The 21,447-nt window shown below is 40.8% G+C and overlaps 1 protein-coding gene across 4 annotated transcripts in view; it reads right to left on the bottom strand.

Annotated features, from left to right (window-relative positions):
- TIAM1 (TIAM Rac1 associated GEF 1) overlaps positions 1-21,447 on the bottom strand; it is a 607,717-nt gene that overhangs the window by 154,459 nt on the left and 431,811 nt on the right. For all 4 annotated transcript variants that reach the window (XM_073617108.1, XM_073617106.1, XM_073617107.1 and 1 more), the window contains 5 exons: positions 20,031-20,216; positions 15,203-15,349; positions 14,439-14,513; positions 12,612-12,782; positions 2,336-2,440 (listed from right to left, as the gene is read on the bottom strand). In XM_073617108.1, the coding sequence (XP_073473209.1) occupies positions 2,336-2,440; positions 12,612-12,782; positions 14,439-14,513; positions 15,203-15,349; positions 20,031-20,216 (684 nt within the window). The remainder of the gene's footprint in view (positions 1-2,335; positions 2,441-12,611; positions 12,783-14,438; positions 14,514-15,202; positions 15,350-20,030; positions 20,217-21,447) is intronic.

The raw sequence follows: 21,447 nt of genomic DNA on the forward strand, positions 1-21,447 counted from the left end.
AAGTTGGGCTGGCAACCCAGAGTGGAGAAACCGATCACTGTGGCACCATGACAAGCTTGGGGAGTTTCAGAAACGCTGTCGCAGACAGGTACATGCTGTAAGAAGGGTGCAGCACCAAAAGTGTCACAGACAGGTACATGAAATTGTCAGTGTCTGCAATGGAGAAGGAGTGTTCTCATTAAAAGGACAAGTCCCCCTTTGGGAACATGTTACATGTTTCACCTGTTTTTAGGGTGGAACATGTAACATGCTCTGGTTCCTGCAGCCTCTCCTCGATCCACCCTTCAAACTGATAGCGGGCAGGGGAGCTCCTCCCTGCACCCGCTGTCACAATTTGAAAAGAATGCGGCTCCGCCCACATGGTTGTACCATTCATTCACAGAGTTCTGTGATCAAATGAACTACAAGTACTAACAGCCTTTGCGGCTGAAGGCTTGTAGTTCTCAATGAACTACCAGGATGCTGGTGAGCGCTCTTGGTAGTTCATTGATGCTTCCTGTCATTCAGTAATTGCCTGCACTTACAGGGTACAGGCAGAGGGTGCAAGTACAATGCTTTAAAGGCTCCTAAAAAAAAAAAATACATGCACATTTTTTTACCTGCAAAAAGGTGAACTAATTTAAGGTTCCTTGTTTTCAGCCAACAAATGACCCTGACAGGTACCTGTTACACCTTAACCACTTCGGCCCCGGAGGGTTTTACCCCCTTAATGACAAGGCCATTTTTTGCAATAGGGCACTGCGTTACTTTAACTGACAATTACACGGTCGTGCGACGCTGTACCCAAATAAAATTGATGTTTTTTTTTTTTTTTTTTTTTTAGATGAATAGCGCCTTCTTTTGGTGGTATTTGATCACCTATGCAGTTTTTATTTTTTGCGCTATAAACAAAAAAATACTGACAATTTTGAAAAAAAAAATTTTTTTACTTTCTACTATAATAGATATCCAAAAAAAATAAAAAATGTTAAACAAAATTTCTTCATCAGTTTTGGCTAATATGTATTCTTCTACATTTTTGGTAAAAAAAATCCCAATAAGTGTATATTGATTGGTTTGCACAAAAAGTTTTAGCGTCTACAAACTATGGGATAGATTTATGGACTTTTCCATTTTTTTTTTATTGTTTTAACTGGTAATGGCGGCGATCAGCGAATTTTAGCAGGACTGCGATATTGCGGCTGACAATTCTGACACCAGGTGACACTTTTTGGAGACTAGTGACACCAATACAGTGATCAGTGCTAAAAAAAAAAAATAAAAAAAAAAAATGCACTGACACTGTATAAATGACACTGGCAGGGAAGAGGTTAACATCAGGGGCGATCAAAGAGTTAAGTGTGTTCCCTGGGAGTGTTTTCTAGCTGTGTGGGGGATGGACTAACAGGAAGAACACAGAGATCCTTGTAAGCAAAAACACGGAACAGAAGAGCTCTGTGTACTTCCCTGTCAGAAAGGGGATCTGCCTCTGTGGCGTGATCGCGGGTGGCCGGCGGACATCGGGTCCACCGGACCCGCTGATAGGCTCCTCCTCTGTGCAGCGGGCACCCACAGTATCTCTTGCACGAAATGACGCACAGGTACGTTGCTTTGCGCAATAGAGCTGCCATGCCACAGTATATATGCGGTCCTTAAGTGGTTAAATGAAGGATCACAAAAATACCTGGAGGGAGGCAGCCAAGGCCACCAGTATTGCATCAGACACAATTTTAGTTATAACAAAATACTTAAAGCGGGGTTCCACTCAAATTTTGAACAATATCTGTATGTATTCTCTTCCTTGCCTAGATGCTGACATGCCGTTTAAAAAAATTTACATCGCCGTAATTACCTTTTATTTTTCTATTCTTCTTTGCACTTCCTGGTTCTCCTCCCGTGGGAGTAGGCGTGTTTCTAGCCTCTCCCAGACTCCTGGGAGCTAGTCTCAGGCTTCCCAGGATGCCACTGAGCATGTGCGGGAAAGAGCAGTGAATGCTGGAAGCACAGCATTCACCACATCCAGAAAATAAATGCTTGTGGGCTTCAAATGCCCACAATGAAGATGGAAACCGCCTGCAGTGAATAATACAAGTTATTATTTCCGACGAAATCTGACACAGGCGGACATATTGCACACAATATGTGAGTATGTGATGCTGAGAAGAAAAGTTTGTGAATGAACTCAAAAAAAAAAAAAAAACAAAAAAAAAAAAAAACGATAGATAAGTGGACCCCCGCTTTAAGAGGTATGCTCTGCTTACAAACAATGGCGCCTGTATAGCTGCATTGTGGAAAGATTACCGGACCTCCACAAGCTGTGCAGTGAACAGGTAAATGGAGGAGAAGTGGTACCTACCAGTTCATAGATCTCTTCCTCGGGTCTTGGTACATAATGCTGCTGTTGGTTGTTACAGAGGAATTTCAGGCAGAGATAATGGGCATTGTAATCCAACTGATGAGTCTACAAACAAAAAACAAAGTCATTAGACTATAGTGAGCTGTGCATTGCACATTACTGCACAGTATTCACATCTCTGTACATTATATACCTTATAACACCACACTGAACCAGAACATTAATTATGTAAAAAAAAAAAAAAACACATCTTAAATCCCATGTTCAGATGAGGGTGATGCCACTTTATTTTTTACTAGGATCCTGGAAAGCACTATGAAGGAGCATCTGCTTGTAATATCTGGGATCCTAGCTTTCCCCGATCTGCTCTGCAAACAATGAACCCAGAAGTGCTCGGCTCTGAGCATTTCCGTGTTGACTGCTGTAAAAATCCCAAGTGAAATGCCAGGTAAACAGTCGATTTTTCTGCTTAATCGGCTTGAGTAGAGAGGAGAGGTGACATTGAGGGTTCAACATAACCTTGATGTGTCCATAAAGAGAACCTGTCAATGCCATCACATAGCAGACTTGTAAGCCCTCTTGCGTTAGCAAAGTTAAATGAATAAAAAAATAATTAAAAAGGTAAGATTTTATAAAATAAAAATGTAAGTGGAAAACCCGGTGGCTCTGTCGCCTTTGAGAATGATTAATGCTAGGTGCTGTAAAGAACACCAAGATCATTGGGAGAGTAGTTTTAGGTAGGGAAGGAGGGACTCATTTGATGGTAGAAACACTAAGAAAAAAAAAAAACACCCAGAGATGTGATAAAAAGGGGGAACCCATAGAATGAACAATCTAAGGAAAGGAAGAGGGGCCAGCTAGCAAGAAATAAGTTGCAGGCAGCAACAGATGAAAGTGCTGACCCCACCAGTATCAGTACCAGGACATAAGGATGGAGAATGACATTCCCAACTAATGTGATAACAGGGGGACTGTTTCCAGTATACTTTGCCCCCATGAAGCACAAAAAAATAAATAAAAATAAAAAAGAGGGGCCCACAGGAATATTTACACAGGGGGGGTCACAGCAGCATGTAACTGCAATGGTCAATGGCAATAAGGAGGTTACATTCTTAAAGAGGACCTTTTGAGGGCAGTAATCATTTTGAGTCCAAAGGGAGGGCTTTGTGTGGGCAAACAAGTACCTGAGGAAGGTCTGAGAGGGGCACAGACCATCACAATGGGGAACTAGGAAGAGCACATTCTTGCAACAGGGAGTGTACAAGAAGTGAAAAAGTTATTATTAGGAAAAGGGTGTACCAGGCCTAGCTAAGACCTGAAGTTTACCAAGGTCTAGGTGTGTGGCAATTTCAACCAGAAGAATTTGCTGGACGAGGAATAGAAACATTTTCTAGCCTTAAGTTACCTAGCATCACAGTGAGAGAGAACTACTTTTTAAACGATAGATTACAGAGTATGGGGAGAAAAACCTGCATACCCCAATAATGAGGGGTGCTCAACCAGAGGTTGGAAGAGGCTACCTGGTGAAGATCAGGAAACTAAACATGCTGGAAGATCTCTGGGTGAGAGTTTGCAGACCCCCCCCCCCCCCCCCCCCTCCCTGCCTTTTGTTTGTTTGGAATGGAAGGAGCACATTGGTTACGTAAACTTGCACTGCTCTATGCACATTACACATTCCATATTCCCTAGACCCGCTCAGGAGTGAGCAAAAGAGGTTGGCTATGTTCCTAAATGCAGCCTGACCGTGTTGAACAAATGTAGCCACCCTCTAATAGGATGCCAGATCACAGCAGCAGATAAAAAGGAATTAGGAATAGGTTGAGAACAATAGAAGGTACTTAGTTAAAAATACATACTTAACTCTGTAAAAAATGTTATTTAAGTATCACTTTAAGAAAGCGAGAGCAGAAAGACTTCTTATTGTATAAAAGCAAAGGGCAACCTGGTGATCCTTAACCACGATACAGGAAGGAAGAGCATAAACTCAGGGCAGAGTCTGAGGGCAATAGGCAAGTAGTGTTTTAGTGACCTCGAATGGAGAAGCCAGGCACTGGTTATTCCAAAGGAGTTCGCCAGCAGCACCTGAAGGAACTTCTCACAAAGAGGTGACTGAAGGGTGACAGGAATGGCCCTGAGCATAAGGACGATAGATAAAATGTTGTGCTGTCAGGATTAGGCCTTGATATCCCAAGTAGTATACAGTAGGGACAGGAGCCCAAAAAGGGTGTTGTAGCAACCGCAGTGGGAAATCAGTGCATCAGTGCTTCGGCCTATGGTTTAAAGATTTGACTCAGGAGTTTTTATAGGAATAGGATCTTCAAGGTACCCTGGGATATAAAAATTCAGTTTGATTCGGTTTGATCAATGGTCTAAGGTAATTGCTCCACAGGGTGTGACGAGTTCAGCGATGTAAAGGCTATATTGAAGTATGAATACATGGGGGGGGGGGGGGGACATCACATTGCATTTGCAATCAGGTTAGAGTACCCCTTTTATATAGGGTATAGTCTTAGGTCTATAGGCAGAACCAACACTGCTGCAATAGAGTTGGGTTTAAAGGAGACCGGCTAGAAGGCTGGTCATTACAATAGTTTGAATAGATTTTTTTTTAGGAGCATGCTGAGACATGCCGTGTTCGGTGGCTAGGGGTCTTTGTGCAGGATTTTGAAAAATCCTTGTAATCCTCCCTAAAAAAGGCCACTCCTTGTGACTGTAAGCTGTAAGGAGATGTAGAAAAAAAAAAAAAAAAACAGTCTGTATTGCAACGCAGCAAGAACGTGAAGCAGAAGATGGAGAGAGGACAGCAAAATAAACGTTTTGTGTACCTCTCCAAGATTAAGAGAGAAAGAAAAGTCCAGGACATCTTCTCACAATGGTGGAGCAAATGTGAAATATACACACCTCCCCCATTTTTTCAGAGGCGAGGTCAAACCTTCACTGTTAAGGTTTATTAACAGGTCTTAGAAGTGGAGGGTCTGCAGCGAGGTGAAGGGCTTGCAGTTGATGGTGAAAGTTTGAGTGTGTGAACTGATCTTATCCATACAGTAGGGGAGCCCTTTTCAAGAGAGTAATAATTGCATATAGTGGGGTAGGAACCCCCTTCCCCCATTAGACACCTCAATGTATTCTTCATGGGAGTTCCCAAGTAGCTTGCCTCAAACCGCATAGGCAGAAGGCATGTGGCATTTCGTCTACCAAGTTTTAGCCATTAAATTCACAGAACTGCATTTTAGAGATTTGAGGAATCCCATTCTCCATTGCGTCTACACAAAAGAGGGCAAGAGTTGTAATCTTGCAAAAAGATTAGGATTATCTATATGTGAATAAAGTTTGCTATACATTTCTCATGTCCAGTTTGCCATGGTCTGGGCAAACGACAAGTTAGCAACAGACGGCTGAATGGCTGGACCTGCCAAAGCAAAAAAAGAGGACTGCAAAAGAGTTTCCGAACGTCTATCAACTGAATCCTTAATGTAATTGTAAACCCTTACATATACCCAGTGAAGTGCCTCAGATGATACACAGAGATGAAACAAATCCTCATAAGTTTTACTTTTTAACTGCAGTCTTCTCTAGTCTACAACCCTTCAAAGTGCCGAATTGTGATAAAATGCATCTGTAAGTACAGAGGAGGGGGTGGAGAAATGCACGTACACTGTGTGAGAGCTCATGTTCTCTCATGTGTCTGGAAAACTTTTCAAAAGTGACTCATGCTGATAAGAGAAATGAAGCAGCAGAGAAAAAGGACACTTTGAGCAGAAACAAGTAAACACTACAGTTACATGTGCTTAGTTCAAATTTCATGACTGGGGTTTACAACCACTTTATAAGGAATGAACGCCCTCCACTGAGACCGTAAATTGATTAAATGCAAAAATGGCTGGGTCCACATGGGAACAGTTAATGTTTTCTTAAACTCCCCTTCCATAGGGTACAAGCCATTACAATTGTCAGGAGGAGGAAGTAACCTGTCTAAACTTGGCCAATCATTATAACCTAATTTAATGGTTATGTAATGTATTTTATTTATCTACTTTTTATTGCTTTGTTTTCATCTTTGTAAGGTGACCTGAAAGGTGCCTATAAATGAAATTTATTATTATTAACCTCTCTCCGTTAGGTCCTCTTGGCTGTCAACATAGCTGTACAGCAGCTTGATTTGATTGGATACAGCCACTGTTCAGCCAAAAATGCACACAAGCTCCTTTGACACTAGTTAACTGAGCAGTCGACTTTTGCCAACAGAGTTGGGCAAGCAAGGCCACCCAGTAGGCGAGCTTCATCAGCTTCCTCATAACTGGCCAAAATTTTGAAGAGTGTATGGCCAATTTTAGACTGGGAGGGAATATGGTCATCAAATCACTCAAAACAATAATTGGAATGTTTCAAGTCAAGTGTGAAAAAATTGCAAAATCTATCTCCATGGCCAAAAATATTACAAGGCTAAAAGTAAAACCTACAGTTAGGTCCATATATATATTTGGACACAGGCACAATTTTAGATTTTTTCAGGTAATTACCAAAACATATTCAAGCTATAGTTATATAATGGATATGGGCTGAAAGTGCACACTCTCAGATTTAATTTTAGGGTATGTACATCCAAATTGGAGGAAGGGTTTTGGAATTACAGCTCTTAAGAATAGCCACCTCCCCTTTTTCAAGGGACCAAAAGTAAATGGACAATTGAATTGAAAGCTGTTTCATGGCCAGGTGTGGGCTACGCCTTCGTTATTTCTTAATTATTAAGCAGGTAAAAGGTCTGGCGTTGATTCTAAGTGTGGTATTTGCATTTGGAATCTAGTGCTGAGAACCTACATCATGCGTTCAAAGGAGCTGTCCATGCAAGTGAAAATAATTCTGATTTGGAGCAGTTTAACCAAGCAGCTATTACCTTTCAGATACAAAGTCTAAAAATCCAATATTAAAAAAAAAAAAAAAAGAAGATTAAAACTAATTGAATGCTTTAACATTTTTTGAAAATAGGCTTTAAAAATAACCAATTCCACCAGAGAGATAGCAGCAACATTGGGAGTGGCCAAATGAACAGTTTGGTACATTTTGAGGAAAGAAGGTACTGGTGAGCTCAGCAACAAGGTCAGGACATCCGCGGAAGACAACAGTGGTGGATGATCACAGGATCCTCTCTATGGTAAGGAAACATCCAAACAAGTCAAAGACATGCTCCAGGAGGTGGGCGTATCATTGTCAAAGTCTACAATCAAGAGAAGACTTCAGGAGAGCAAATACAGAGGGTTCACCACAAGGTGCAAACCATTCATAAGCCCGAAGAATAGAAAAGCCAGATCAGACTTTGACAGAAAAACATCTAAAAGTCAGACCAGTTCTGGAAAAGCATTCTTTGGACGGATGTAACTAAGATGAATCTGTATTAGAATGACGGGAAGAAAAAAAAAAGTGTGGAGAAGGCTTGGACTCATGATCCAAAGCACATAACGTCATCTGTAAAACATGGTAGATAAATTCTGCAGTGTTTAGAGATATACTGTCAGCCCAGATTCAGCCAAATGCAGCAAAACTGATTGGACGACGCTTTACAGTATAGATGGACAATGATCCAAAACAAACTGCAAAAGCAACCCAGGAGTTTTTAAGGAAAAGAAGTGGAATATTCTGCAATGGCCAAGTCAATCACCTGATCTCAACCCAATTGAGCATGCATTTCACTTGCTGAAGGCAAAACTAAAGGCAGAAAGGCCTCACAAACAAAAAACAACTAAAGACAGCTGCAGTTAGAGACTGGCAAAGTATCAGAAAGGAGATAAGCCAGTCTTTGGTAATGTCCATGGGTTCCAGACTTCAGGCAGTCATTGCCAGTAAGGGATTTAACAAAATATTAAAAATGTACATTTTATTTATGAATATATTCATTTGTCAAATTACGTTTGAGCCCCTGAAAATGGGGGGACTGTGTATAAAAATGGTTGCCTTTTTTCTAAAATTTGTATGAGATGGTTATGTTCAACCACTTGAATTAAAGCTGAAAGTCTGCAATTCAAATTAATTTGGATTGTTTCATTTTAATTTTATTCTGGTGGCAAACAGAGCCCAAAGTATGAAAATTGTGCCTGTGTCCAAATACATATGGACCTAACTGTATGCGACTCACATTCAATGGTGAATTCAAATAATAAGAAAAGGGCATTTATAAAAAAAACACGTTTAACATTTAAAGGTTAACAAAAGCTGTAAAAAAAAAAAAAAAAACTGGGATGGCAAAAATGAAAATCAATTTACAAAAGTGTAAGGAAAACCCAGAAAATTCTTTAAATATATTACTAGCAAAAAAGATCAGATCGTAGAATGTAGGCAGCCCTTTATGGTGGCTATGCATGCTTCAATAAATGTTCAATTTTCCATCCAGGCTTGAACGACTCACTTTGATTGAATCTGATCAAAACCAAATTCAAAATTGATTGGAAGGGAAGTTATGGTTATTTAATCTGATTCCATTGTTTTCATCAAATCGCACATAAAATTGCATAAGATGCAGTAACTCATCTCGTTTGTGACTGGGGAAAGAGAGAAGGCAAATCTGTAAAATACCTTCTTTAGCCCAGTGTATGCAAAGGAAAATGGTGGAGCTGAAGTCAAATAGGGCTCAGTTTCTAAATTTGTCAAGGTACTTTTACTTTTGGTACTTTCTCGAACACAACTGATGGGATGATCACAGTGCAGTGGGGAAACCTGACCCTAGCTGTGGGCTGGATGCAATCTTGTAGTGGGCCCAGTTTAGAGACCTTTTCTCTGGATCAACTGTGGGTATAGAGTCCTGTTTAAGCAGGTTTTGATTTATTAATTTATTTTTCAATTTGCTAGTCTTGATGGACTTAGCTATGTAAAAGGTATTCCATTTACAATGTGGTTCTTTGCTTCATCCACTAGATGGCAGATGGGTATAAGAAAACAATACACATTGGGGTTAAGTTACTAAAACTGGAGTGCAAAATCTGGTGCAGCGCTGCAAAAAAAACAAATCAGCTTTTTGTCAAAGCCTAATTGAATTAGCTGAAATTAGAAGCTGATTGGCTGCTATGCACATCTGCACCAGAGTTTGCACTCTCCATGTTTTAGTAAATAAATCCCAAAGTCTTACAAGTTACAATGGCACTGATCACTACTGTCAAAAGCTAAAGCAACATGAACTTCAGTCTTAAAAAAAAGGAGCGGATATATATATATATATATATATATATATATATACACATATACACACACACACACACACACAGTGGCTTGCGAAAGTATTCGGCCCCCTTGAACTTTTCAACCTTTTGCCACATTTCAGGCTTCAAACAAAGATATAAAATTTTTATTTTTTGTGAAGAATCACCAACAAGTGGGACACAATTGTGAAGTGGAACAAAATCTTTTGGATTTTTGAAACTTTTTTAACTAATAAAAAAATGAAAAGTGGGGCGTGCAAAATTATTCGGCCCCCTTGCGTTAATACTTTGTAGAGCCACCTTTTGCTGCGATTACAGCTGCAAGTCGCTTGGGGTATGTCTCTATCAGTTTTGCACATCGAGAGACTGAAATTCTTGCCCATTCTTCCTTGCAAAACAGCTCGAGCTCAGTGAGGTTGGATGGAGAGTGTTTGTGAACAGCAGTTTTCAGCTCTTTCCACAGATTCTCGATTGGATTCAGGTCTGGACTTTGACTTGGCCATTCTAACACCTGGATACGTTTATTTGTGAACCATTCCTTTGTAGATTTTGCAGTAGGTTTGGGATCATTGTCTTGTTGGAAGATAAATCTCCGTCCCAGTTTCAGGTCTTTTGCAGACTCCAACAGGTTTTCATCCAGAATGGTCCTGTATTTGGCTGCATCCATCTTCCCCTCAATTTTAACCATCTTCCCTGTCCCTGCTGAAGAAAAGCAGGCCCAAACCATGATGCTGCCACCACCATGTTTGACAGTAGGGATGGTGTGTTGAGTGTGATGAGCTGTGTTGCTTTTACGCCAAACATATCGTTTTGCATTGTGGCCAAAAAGTTCTATTTTGGTTTCATCGGACCAGAGCACCTTCTTCCACATGTTTGGTGTGTCTCCTAGGTGGCTTGTGGCAAACTTTAGACGAGACTTTTTATGGATATCTTTGAGAAATGGCTTTCTTCTTGCCACTCTTCCATAAAGGCCAGATTTGTGCAGTGTACGACTGATTGTTGTCCTATGGACAGACTCTCCCACCTCAGCTGTAGTTCTCTGCAGTTCATCCAGAGTGATCATGGGCCTCTTGGCTGCATCTCTGATCAGTCTTCTCCTTGTCTGAGCTGAAAGTTTAGAGGGACAGCCAGGTCTTAGTCGATTTGCAGTGGTCTGATACTCCTTCCATTTCAAAATGATCGCTTGCACAGTGCTCCTTGGGATGTTTAAAGCTTGGGAAATCTTTTTGTATCCAAATCCGGCTTTAAACTTCTCCACAACAGTATTACGGACCTGCCTGGTGTGTTCCTTGGTCTTCATGATGCTCTCTGCGTTTTCAACAGAACCCTGAGACTATCACAGAGCAGGTGCATTTATACAGAGACTTGATTACACACAGGTGGATTCTATTTATCACCATCAGTCATTTAGGACAACATTGGATCATTCAGAGATCCTCGCTGAACTTCTGGAGTGAGTTTGCTGCACTGAAAGTAAAGGGGCCGCAAAATTTTCCATGCACCACTTTTCAGTTTTTTAATTGCTAAAAAAGTTTAAAATATCCAATAGATTTCGTTCCACTTCACAATTGTGTCCCACTTGTTGATGATTCTTCACAAAAAATTAAAATTTTATATCTTTATGTTTGAAGCCTGAAATGTGGCAAAAGGTTGAAAAGTTCAAGGGGGCCGAATACTTTCGCAAGCCACTGTATATATATATATATATATATATATATAGATAGATATATATATAGATAGATATATATATAGATAGATAGATAGATAAAGATCATTGTGGAACTAGCAACCCTCAAACTGCACTCTCCAGTGGAAATCGTACTACTTTATAGATTCAATAGCCACAAAGCTAGTCACACAATATACAGAAGTTGGTACATCTCACTTTGCTTAGAGCAAATTAAAAGTAGAAAAAAAAATACCTCCCATGTACCCAATGCAGTGACCCATCCCTAATTAGTAGCCTCGTAGTAAGTCAAACAATGTCTTGGCATCTCTCAGACCTCTTTGACACTGGGGCGGTTTTCAGGTGCTTTAGCGCTGGAAATAGTCTCTGCTAAGCGCCTGAAAACTGCCTCTCATTCATTAAAGTGTGACTTTTCACACTCTGGCTGTGCACTTGCAGGATGTTCCAAAAAGTCCTTCAAGCAGCATCTTTGGGGCGGGTTGGGACCGCTGTATTTAGCACTCCCAAAATGCCCTGCCCATTGGAATGAAAGGCATCGCTTCCGAAGCACCTGAAAAGCGATTCGGAAGCGCCGCAACACAGGAGTTTTTAACCCCTTTTTAAACAGCGGTAAAGCTCCGCTAAAACGAGCAGCCACGGCCCCAGGGTGAAAGGGGTCTCACTGATTAGGAGTAAGCAGGTTCAGACCATCGTTGCACATTGTTTGAGGCGGTGGTCAGGCGCCAAGTATGTTTATCTGGTCATAATGTGCCGATTTTGGGGAGATCAACTGAGCAGACTGGGCCCTGCACTATTATATGAAAAGTATGCATGGAACCTCTGTGCATGTGTGTCAAGACTGTAGGATACATGGAGCCATTTCTAAAATGAATAGAGATTTGGGTGGGGAGGGATTTTCAAGCTATAGGTTTTCTAGCAGGAAAAGTATTCAGTTATTGCCATTCCTACATGATTTTGTCCCTCAAATAGCTGAATATATCCCAAGACACATGTCAAGGGGTTACATTCAAAAGGAATAGTGAAGGTTGAGGATGCACATCCTACAACCCGTGACCAACACCATCAATGCCTAAGCACGTGAAGTAAAGCACGTGCCTGGATATGTTGCATGTTGGGTTCAGCTGAAGTCTTACCTTAAGCCCCTTCATTGCAACTACTCAATAGCTAGCAAACCTGATGGTAAATCGGATTTAAAAGCAGCGAGAAGAGGTGACGTTACACTGCAACCATGCAGACTCTGGCCACAATTTACTTTTTAAATCTCCCTTCAATTTCTGTCTACCATGCTACTCTACATAGACCCCTTTCCCTGCATAGAAGTAGCTCCTATCGAGTACAGAACCTGGCTTATGCCATGAAACAACTCCACAGGTTACTTTAAACCACAAGGACTGTGAATTACCTTACAAATGAACGCTAAGGCATCCTTTGCTGTATCCTCTGGATGGATGGCAATTAGGACTGGTTGGTCATTTGGCAAGCATACCCAGGAAGGTGTCAGGTATTCGTGCACCCAGATGTCAGCATCGGCATTGTGAGAGTGGACGCTGGTCAAAGGCACCTCTTTTTCCTTCTGTGAAAAATAAACAATTTTTTTTTTTTTGTCAATTTTCATCTCTTGGAGTACAAGACACAGGGTTTAGATTTATAGGTCCTGGGTTATAGGCAGCTACCTTCAGGTGACAGGACACTGGAAAAGCTTTGCCAAACACACCCCCTGGACGTACCCCTATAATTTTACCTCATTCCATTATTTTTTTTTATCAAGCAATACAGAGTAACACAGAAAAACTGTACTCTAAGATATGAAATTTACAGGCGAGTCAAAATTCCATTTACCTTAATTGTACAGTAAAGGACACAAAAAGTATAATGCAAGTAATTGAGCTATTGGGTCTCATACTTTCTGCGGGGCTACAGTGTTGGTTCAAGATCAGGGTGATCCCGTCTTACTGGTCAATGTCACTGGTTCTTATTTAGGGTCATGGTGTGTATACCCCTGAAGGGGTCTGGGTTCCATTGGGATGGACTACAGCCCTGGTCCTGTAAAGCACCCTGCCACCAACTTAATATACTGCACTTAAATGCCAAGGTGAGCACCCAAACAGGATCCAGTGCCCAAAGCAAAATTACAGGCCACCCCTATAGTGTCGGGTCCAGGTACAGCTCCCAAGGTTTAACAGAGGTTGCACCAATCCAGATATAAAATAACTAGTTAAGCATTGAATTATTTTTCCATAAGGAAGAGGTTTATCACCACCTTTGGACCTTTTTCTCATGACCATTCCGATCAGGTTCACCTGTCAGTTTTTTTTAGGAGGACCTGATCAGACGGTCCATTCATCCCTATGGACCAGAGAGTATAAACAGACTTGTGTCAGTTTACACCCACCTACCTCTGATTTGGTCTGCTAGAAAAACAAAAAGAGGATCCGTCCACCTCAGCCTAGGTGGATCAGATCTGTATGATTAAAGAGGAAGTAAACTCCCCTGGTTTGTTTGTACCTATAGGTTAGCCTATAATAATGCATATCTATTGGTACGGTAAAATATCTCCTAAACTTGCAATGCTTAGGAGATATTTACTGTATACGCCGCTGATGACGTCATCAGCGCATACGCTCTGAAGGTACGGCCGGAGGTGCCGTTTCTTCGGAGCCCTGTGCCGTGACACAGGGGAGTGACATAATCGTGGCTCCGGTCACTCACAGCGCCAGAGCTCGCAAACCTGGTACAAACACCGGGGAAGATGTCAGCCGTCTCAGCGGTGTGCGGGTGCCGCTGGAGGGCTTTGTTCTAAGGTAAGTATTTCATAATGAGCTAGACTGTGATGCAGACTAGCTCATTATGCTTTTGTCTTACAGGTTTTTTTTCTTGTGTTTTTGTTTTTTTTTCTTGGGGTTTACAACCTCTTTAAGATAAGTAGCTTTAGAAAACTGCAAATGCCCCCCAAAAAATTTACAATTTTCCAGCTTTAAAAGGGTCACATACAAAAATGTTTTATTTTTTATTTTTTTTTACATCCACACAAACCACATAATGAGTTGCATGTGACAGTCATTTAAATTCCTTTATCACATGGAAAAATTGCATAGTATAAATTGATCTAAATTACATAATTTTTCACCTAAATGTGGTTTGAGCTATACGACAATACTTTTATATATGACAGGTAATTTAATTTATTTAGATTTTGGAAGTCGATTACCTTTTTCTTTTTTGACATTACCTTGTCTTCTGATATAGTATCATCAAAAATGCCTTCCAACGATTTCTTGACAGAGTCTGAACCATCATTAAACACCTGTCAAGTAAAAGAAAAAACATTTTTATAAGGAAAGAGAATTAACATTTTCAAAGACTTGCATCCTTCCAAGAGAATGGTGCTTTTTTTGTTAGTAGATGAACTTAGGGCCACTTCACACCAGAAAATGGTGTAGGAAGCACGTGTTCTGTGCGTGTTTCCTGCACCACATTCAAAACACACTGCACTTACAATCTGCAACAGATGTCTATGCAATGCTACGACCACAAGTGCAGTGCATTTGCCTGCACCGGATTGGATGGTACAGAAGTACCATGAGATTGGTTGCAGGGCATTTTTTTTTTTTTTTTTTTTTTTAAAGGCAATGAATGCTTACGTTGAGGAGATTTTCATTTACTTCCTGCAGCGTCTATAAGTCAAGTAAACGGAAATCTGCCCAACAAGACATTGACAGCAAAAAATCTGACGGGGTTTTAACCCCCTTCCTACTAAATAAAAACATGTAACCTTGGATATACGTATAGTCGTGAGATGCTGGCACATATGACAGAGTAGAGTGTACATGATAAAAAGTCATGTGTTTATCGTGAATGGGAAGTGGCAAACAAAAAAAAAATTGTAAAAATGTAATGTAAATGTATACAAGCTGCCCAGTAAAAAGAAAAGAGACTATAAACTTTAAAAAAAACAAAAGAAGATCATTGCCTCCATTCTTCTGATTATCTCACCTGATTAAGGCTTGGCCTCCCTTGTTTTTTCTTAGAAGTTGTGTCAAGACCCCAGATAGAAGAAAACCGGCTCCTCCTTTTACTGGCAGATCGTGACATGGCTTGTGTCCGTCTTCTCACACCGGACTCTCCTGTACGAGCGGCCACCTATGGAGAGACATGAATGTCATTAAGAAGCTGGATGTACACCAATGGACCATTACTTATCAAAGGACCAATATCAGAGATCTGTCTATTCTTGAAATGATCCATTTAGTATCTGCAATTTGACGAATTGAAAAAATAAAAAAAGATATAGTTATGTGTGTCAATAGGCGGGATTACGTGTTGTTGGAGACGCAAATTTTAATTTTACCAGATATGGCAGCAGCGACACAAGCCGTTTCAAGTAAGTGGAAATAAGAGCAGTAAAGCCGCCCCCCCCCATGACTATATGAAAAGGACGGACTCAGCCACCCAGTGCTTGACTATTGGCTTAAAAGCCTTATATAAGGCACTTTGCAGAGGTAGAGGTGGTGTTCCAGGGAAGAGTCTGAACATGACATCAAATAAAAAAAAAAAAAAAATGCACCATTCGTGCTGTAAACATTTGTAGACAGTAGGTAGGTAGGACCACAATAAATGGAAAAGGGAACCTGGTTGAACAAAAACACTTCTGAATAATGGAAAGTTGTTGAGACATGACTCAGATTGTGGCACCACATCCAAATATAGATACAAAAAGGAAAACCAAGGATGAACATGGACTTTAAATTGACAGCCACTAGTAGATCCAAATGAAAGAAAGAGCACTCAATTAATTAAAAATCCAAATTTATTATAACATCATAGTAAAAACCATTTCAAAATCAAATCTTGAATTCGAAACAGGTCATTTCATATACGATAGCGTCTCAAACAGGTGTAGCCTATGTGAACACAAAATAACCTGTAGGTATGCCCATAGATATGGTGGATTCTGTGGCTGGTATTTAGAGAAGGTCTTTCATATCAGGGCCCCACAGGAAATCAAAGTACAGAGGGATCGCTACGCATTTCGTCTACAGCTTCCTCGGGGGATCCTCAGTACCATTAGGATCCCCTGAGGAAGCGGTTTGGGCATTTCCACTGGTCAGAGCGGGGCGACGTAACTTCTGCACATGCGCAGGAGTTGGTCATCCTGGCACACAGGGACTGTGGCAGTGATGTAAGTTTACATGCCGCAGAAGACTGCAAGCAGGCAGGTAGGTATATTTTATTGTAGAAGAGACATTGTATATTTCTTCTGCGATAATAGCCTGCCCACTTGCAGTCCGTTCTCAAACGTCTTCAGTTCTACTTTAATGTTTGGTAAAAGTGGAACTAAATTATATAATGTGAATGGTGGAGTTATTGGCCATGATCCATGAAAATTTCACCAGGTTCAGAGACTTGTGGTTTCCATAGAGTTCTTCGATTCCCCAGAATTATTGCCATTTCCAAGCTGTTAGGCACTTGCAATAATTACCTGAGATAACATCGGGACCCCTCCCTCCCTGTCTCTCTCCCCTCTTTTCCCCCACATTCCTTCTCACCCTCTCATGATCTTCTTCTATCCAATTTAAATTTGGAAAACGTGGCACTTAATAAGTTACTAAAACAGCCTATGATAAGAGATTCACTTCCACAGAATTATGCATTTCTCCTAGTTTCCGTCAAGTCTGCTTCAGCACCCAGTTCGATTCTCTTCACTCCCCCTACACTGACCTCATTAGAGAAGTTGCCCAAGTGGACACTTGAGGCCATTAATGTTGGAAGAGCCTCACTTGTGCCGATTGCTATTCCATCTAGATTGTAATCCCTGTCATTGAGTGTACCACATTATGCATTATGCCAAATTGTTTTTTTTTTGGCTACTGTCACTTTGCCATATCCTTCAATTAAAACTTTATTCTTTTAAAACATTTTTTGCTAAAACGTGGTGGCTTACTGACAGGTTCAGTTTGCTCTGGAAGATGACAGCTGTTGAATCGATCTGTGAAAGTTCTCCTTTCAAAAACTTGTACTTCTCTGTTATAGCAATGTAAATCTGCATAGTAAATTAATAAGCCTAACTATTTTATGATGGAGTGCTATAAAAGCAGCACAGAAGATATTCCGTAATCTTGTGGTGTTGAAGGTCTCCCACCTACAAGCTGTTCTTTTATGGCTGTACAGGGGGGGAGTAGCACAGGATGAAGTAACAGACTTACCCACCTGCCGGAAGCATCAATTATAGAGTTCTCATCTGTTTTAATACATTCCCACACATTCATCTATGATATGCCCATCTCCAACGTGAAGAACGCAGAAGGTGCTGAATACTAAGTGCTCTTTAAAGCCTCTGTGCACAGGCCATTCATCCGCACATTCAGGTAGAGAACGTACATGCTATTCAGGAAGCAGGGATCTGGAACACAAGTGTCCTACAGGATAATGACTTTTATGTGCGAGGAACAGAAGGCAGATTGCCTGTGGGAGTGAAGCTGGCAATCTAACTGTCCATGTTCTCTAACACCTGTTTTCCTGGCAATCACTTCCTGCTACTGCCATACCGGGGAACAGGGAGATCAGTGGAAATCTGCAAGGATTTAAAAAAAAAAACCCTAACTAAATGGCATTTACCGTACGTTGCATAAAGCACCGTTCATAAAAAATAAAAATCCATTCTCTGGTGCATCTAAGTGCTGCTGATCTCTTACTGCCTTTTTTTTGCAGCCATTTCCCATCTACATGCACTCTAGCCATGGCTGAATGACATGTTTTAAGGCAGATTTCCTAACGGTGACCACAGTGAACCGGGCCTGCCTAACGTTTTGTAGTCTTCATCTGATGCATGCATGACAGTGCGGCAATGCAAAAGCACAATTGGGGGACAGGAGAGTTGACACCCTATAACATGAAGTGCTGGGCACCTTATAAACAGGAAGTGTCTGAAACAAAGGTCTTCATTACAGGATCACCAGAAATTACTTTAACCACTTCAGCCCCAGAAGATTTTACCCCCCTTCCTGACCAGAGCAGTAAACAGACTTGTGTCCGTTTACGCCCACCTACCTCTGATTTGGTCTGCTAGAAAAACAAAAAGGGGAACTGTCAGCCTAGGCGGATCAGATCTGTATGATTAACCGCTTCAGCCCCAGAAGACTCTACCCCCTTCCTGACCAGAGCACTTTTTGTGATTCAGCACTGCGTCGCTTTAACTGACAATTGTGCGACGTTGCATCCAAAACAAAATTGACATCCTTTTTTCCCACAAATAGAGCTTTCTTTTGGTGGTATTTGATCACCTCTGCGGTGTTTATTTTTTGCGCTATTATCAAAAAAAGAGCAACAATTTTGAAAAAAAAGCAATATTTTTTACTTTTTGCTATAATAAATATCCCCCAAAAATATATAAAAAAACAATGTTTTTCCTCAGTTTAGGCCAATATGTATGCCTCTACATCAGGGATCCTCAAACTACGGCCCTCCAGCTGTTGTGGAACTACACATCCCATGAGGCATTGTAAAACACTTACATTCACAGACATGACTAAGCATGATGGGAATTGTAGTTCCTAAACATATGGAGGGCCATAGTTTGAAGACCCCTGCTCTACATATTTTTTGGTAAGGGGATAGTTTTATGGCATTTTTATTATTCATTTTTATTTTTTATTAGTAGTGGCGGCGATCTACAATTTTTATCGTGACTGCGACATTATGGTGGACACTTGACACTATTCTGGGACCATTGTCATTTATACAGCGATCAGTGCTATAAAAATGCACTGATTACTGTGTAAATGACACTGGCAGGGAAGGGGTTAACCACTAAGGGGCGATGAAGGGGTTACGTGTGTCCTAGGGAGTGATTCTAACTGTGTGGGGGGATGGGCTTCAACACACATGACAGCGATCACTGCTCTCGATGACAGGGAGCAGTGATCTCTGTCATGTCACAAGGCAGAACAGGGAAATTAATTGTTTACAAAGGCATCTCATCATTCTACCCCTCAGTGACACAATCGCGGGCACCCGGCGGACAGAGTCCGCGGGACCCGCGGTCATGCAGAACGCGGCGGGTGTGTGCCTCAGTGCGGCTTCTTAAAGGGGACATACTTGTATGCCCTTTTGCCCACCTGTGCCATTCTGCCAACGTATATCATCGTGCAGCGGTCAGGAAGCGGTTAATGAAAGTCAGAGATTTAGAAAGATTGAAAACAACTTTTAAAATGTATGATAGCATATTAAAGGTTAAGTTCACCTTTGGGAACTGGTTACATGTTCAACCCATTTTAAGGGTGGAAGTCCCGCTTTCAGAATAAAATTATACAATGGGGAAGATTTCTGCATCCAAATCGAACGAGTAGATGGAGGAATGGGGTTATTTTTTTCATTCAACCCGCTAGCTGAACAAAACTGACCCATGTGCGGCCAGCTTTGGAGATGAATCTGTGGGGCACCAGAGGCACAGCATGAAGGAAGGCTGCAGGAGCTAGGAATAAGGTATTACAGCTTATTTCTCTACCTTTAGACCTAAGGAGCACTTAAACCCATGCAACACCGGGGGGGCCCACTGCAAGGGGAGTTGGGCTTTAAACCACCACCTATACAGCTAGTCCAGTTCATAAAAATGATAACCAAAACATGCAAACGTAAATATGTAAATAGTGTAGTATTTACACTAGTGTAAAATTATATATATATATATATATATATATATATATATATATATATATATATATATATATATATATAAAAAAATAGACACATATACATATATATAAAAATATACATTTTTTACACACACATACACACACTAAAGTAAAACTGCAACAGAAATTACCAGGGCATGAAACGAGGACACAGAGAAAATTCCCAAGCGGCCCATGGCAACTTTAGTGGGTCGGCTTGCAAAAGCCAGTAAGCGTTTTGGGTTTGGCAGTTCGCCCCCCTGCAGGCTGGCAAGATAGCAGCGATAGCGGAACAAATCCATCTGGAACTGCTCGAGGTTCTGCTCCCAGACAAAGATCTGCCGAGAGAGAAGAATGTCATGAAAAGAGGAAAACAAAAATAAAAGGTGTTATAATGAAACGCATGCATAAAATAACAATTCATTTAAAAAAGTTCTCGTCAATTAAAGTGTTACTAAACCCACAACAGTAAAATCTGTCTGTATATGCAGCATAGCATGCTTGTTATACTCACTGTGGAACTTAAGGGGGTTAATCCTCTGCATTGTGTAAAAACGCTGTTTGATCCTGTATGCACATATCCTTACCTCCTGCACTGTCTATCTGGGGAAGGCCAGCTAACACAAGCAGAGTAGCCGACCTGCACATGCTCAGTTGTGTCTTTTATGCTGTAGAGAAAATTTCCTTGTTGAGCTGAACTAGCCAGGTCACATGATATTGACATCACACATGTGGGCGTGTATACAGGCTGCAGTGGAAATCTCCTCCTTCCTGAACTCTCAGCACTGGAGAAACTGTGCAGTTTATTACTGACCGTGGTATACAGATCAGCCAAAAAGGTATATAGTGTCAATAGTTTAATGTAAAATAAAGATTTATAAGCTGTGGGCACTGTGGAGGGGGCAGGTTAACTATTTTCATATTACTGGGTTTAGTAACACTAAATTTAAAAATGTTGGAACATACAAAACGTAAAAGCACACTTTTTGGGGGGTGCCTATGTACACAAACGTTGCTTGCGCTACATGTTACATATTGCCACACATGTCAGATTGAGAGCAACAATTCTTAGGCCATTATTCACGGTTAACTATAAACGGATCCCAAAGAAAATTATAGGGTAACGAAGTTTGTTGTCCTTTTACAGACATTCGTAATTTTAAAGCTTGGCATGTTGGGTATCTATTTCCTCAGCACAACCTCATCTTGTGTATTAATGCATTTGTGTGCCCAAAAATGAACTTGTGTTTTTTTTTTACTGAACACTTGAGCTTGACAAACCATTGAGCAAATATTTCATGTTATAAAACATGGAACTACCACTATTTTGTTCTCTATAGTCCCTTTCAGAAAATATATACTGTTTAAGAGTTTTGCATAATCTTCAGGTATAAAATAATTTTTAACGTGTGCAAGAACCACAAAACCAGCTCTGAAAGAGAGCGGGTAAAGCCCAACTCCAGGCAAAAATGGCAATTTCCCATCCTTCCACCTCCTCTAACCCATCATGTAAGGCTAATTGTCTTTGGTGGAAAAATAATTTATTCACCTAAATCCGTTACCCGGCTC

Source organism: Aquarana catesbeiana, linkage group LG02, assembly GCF_042186555.1.
Source record: "Aquarana catesbeiana isolate 2022-GZ linkage group LG02, ASM4218655v1, whole genome shotgun sequence".
In the NCBI taxonomy this organism is placed as follows: Eukaryota; Metazoa; Chordata; class Amphibia; order Anura; family Ranidae; genus Aquarana; species Aquarana catesbeiana.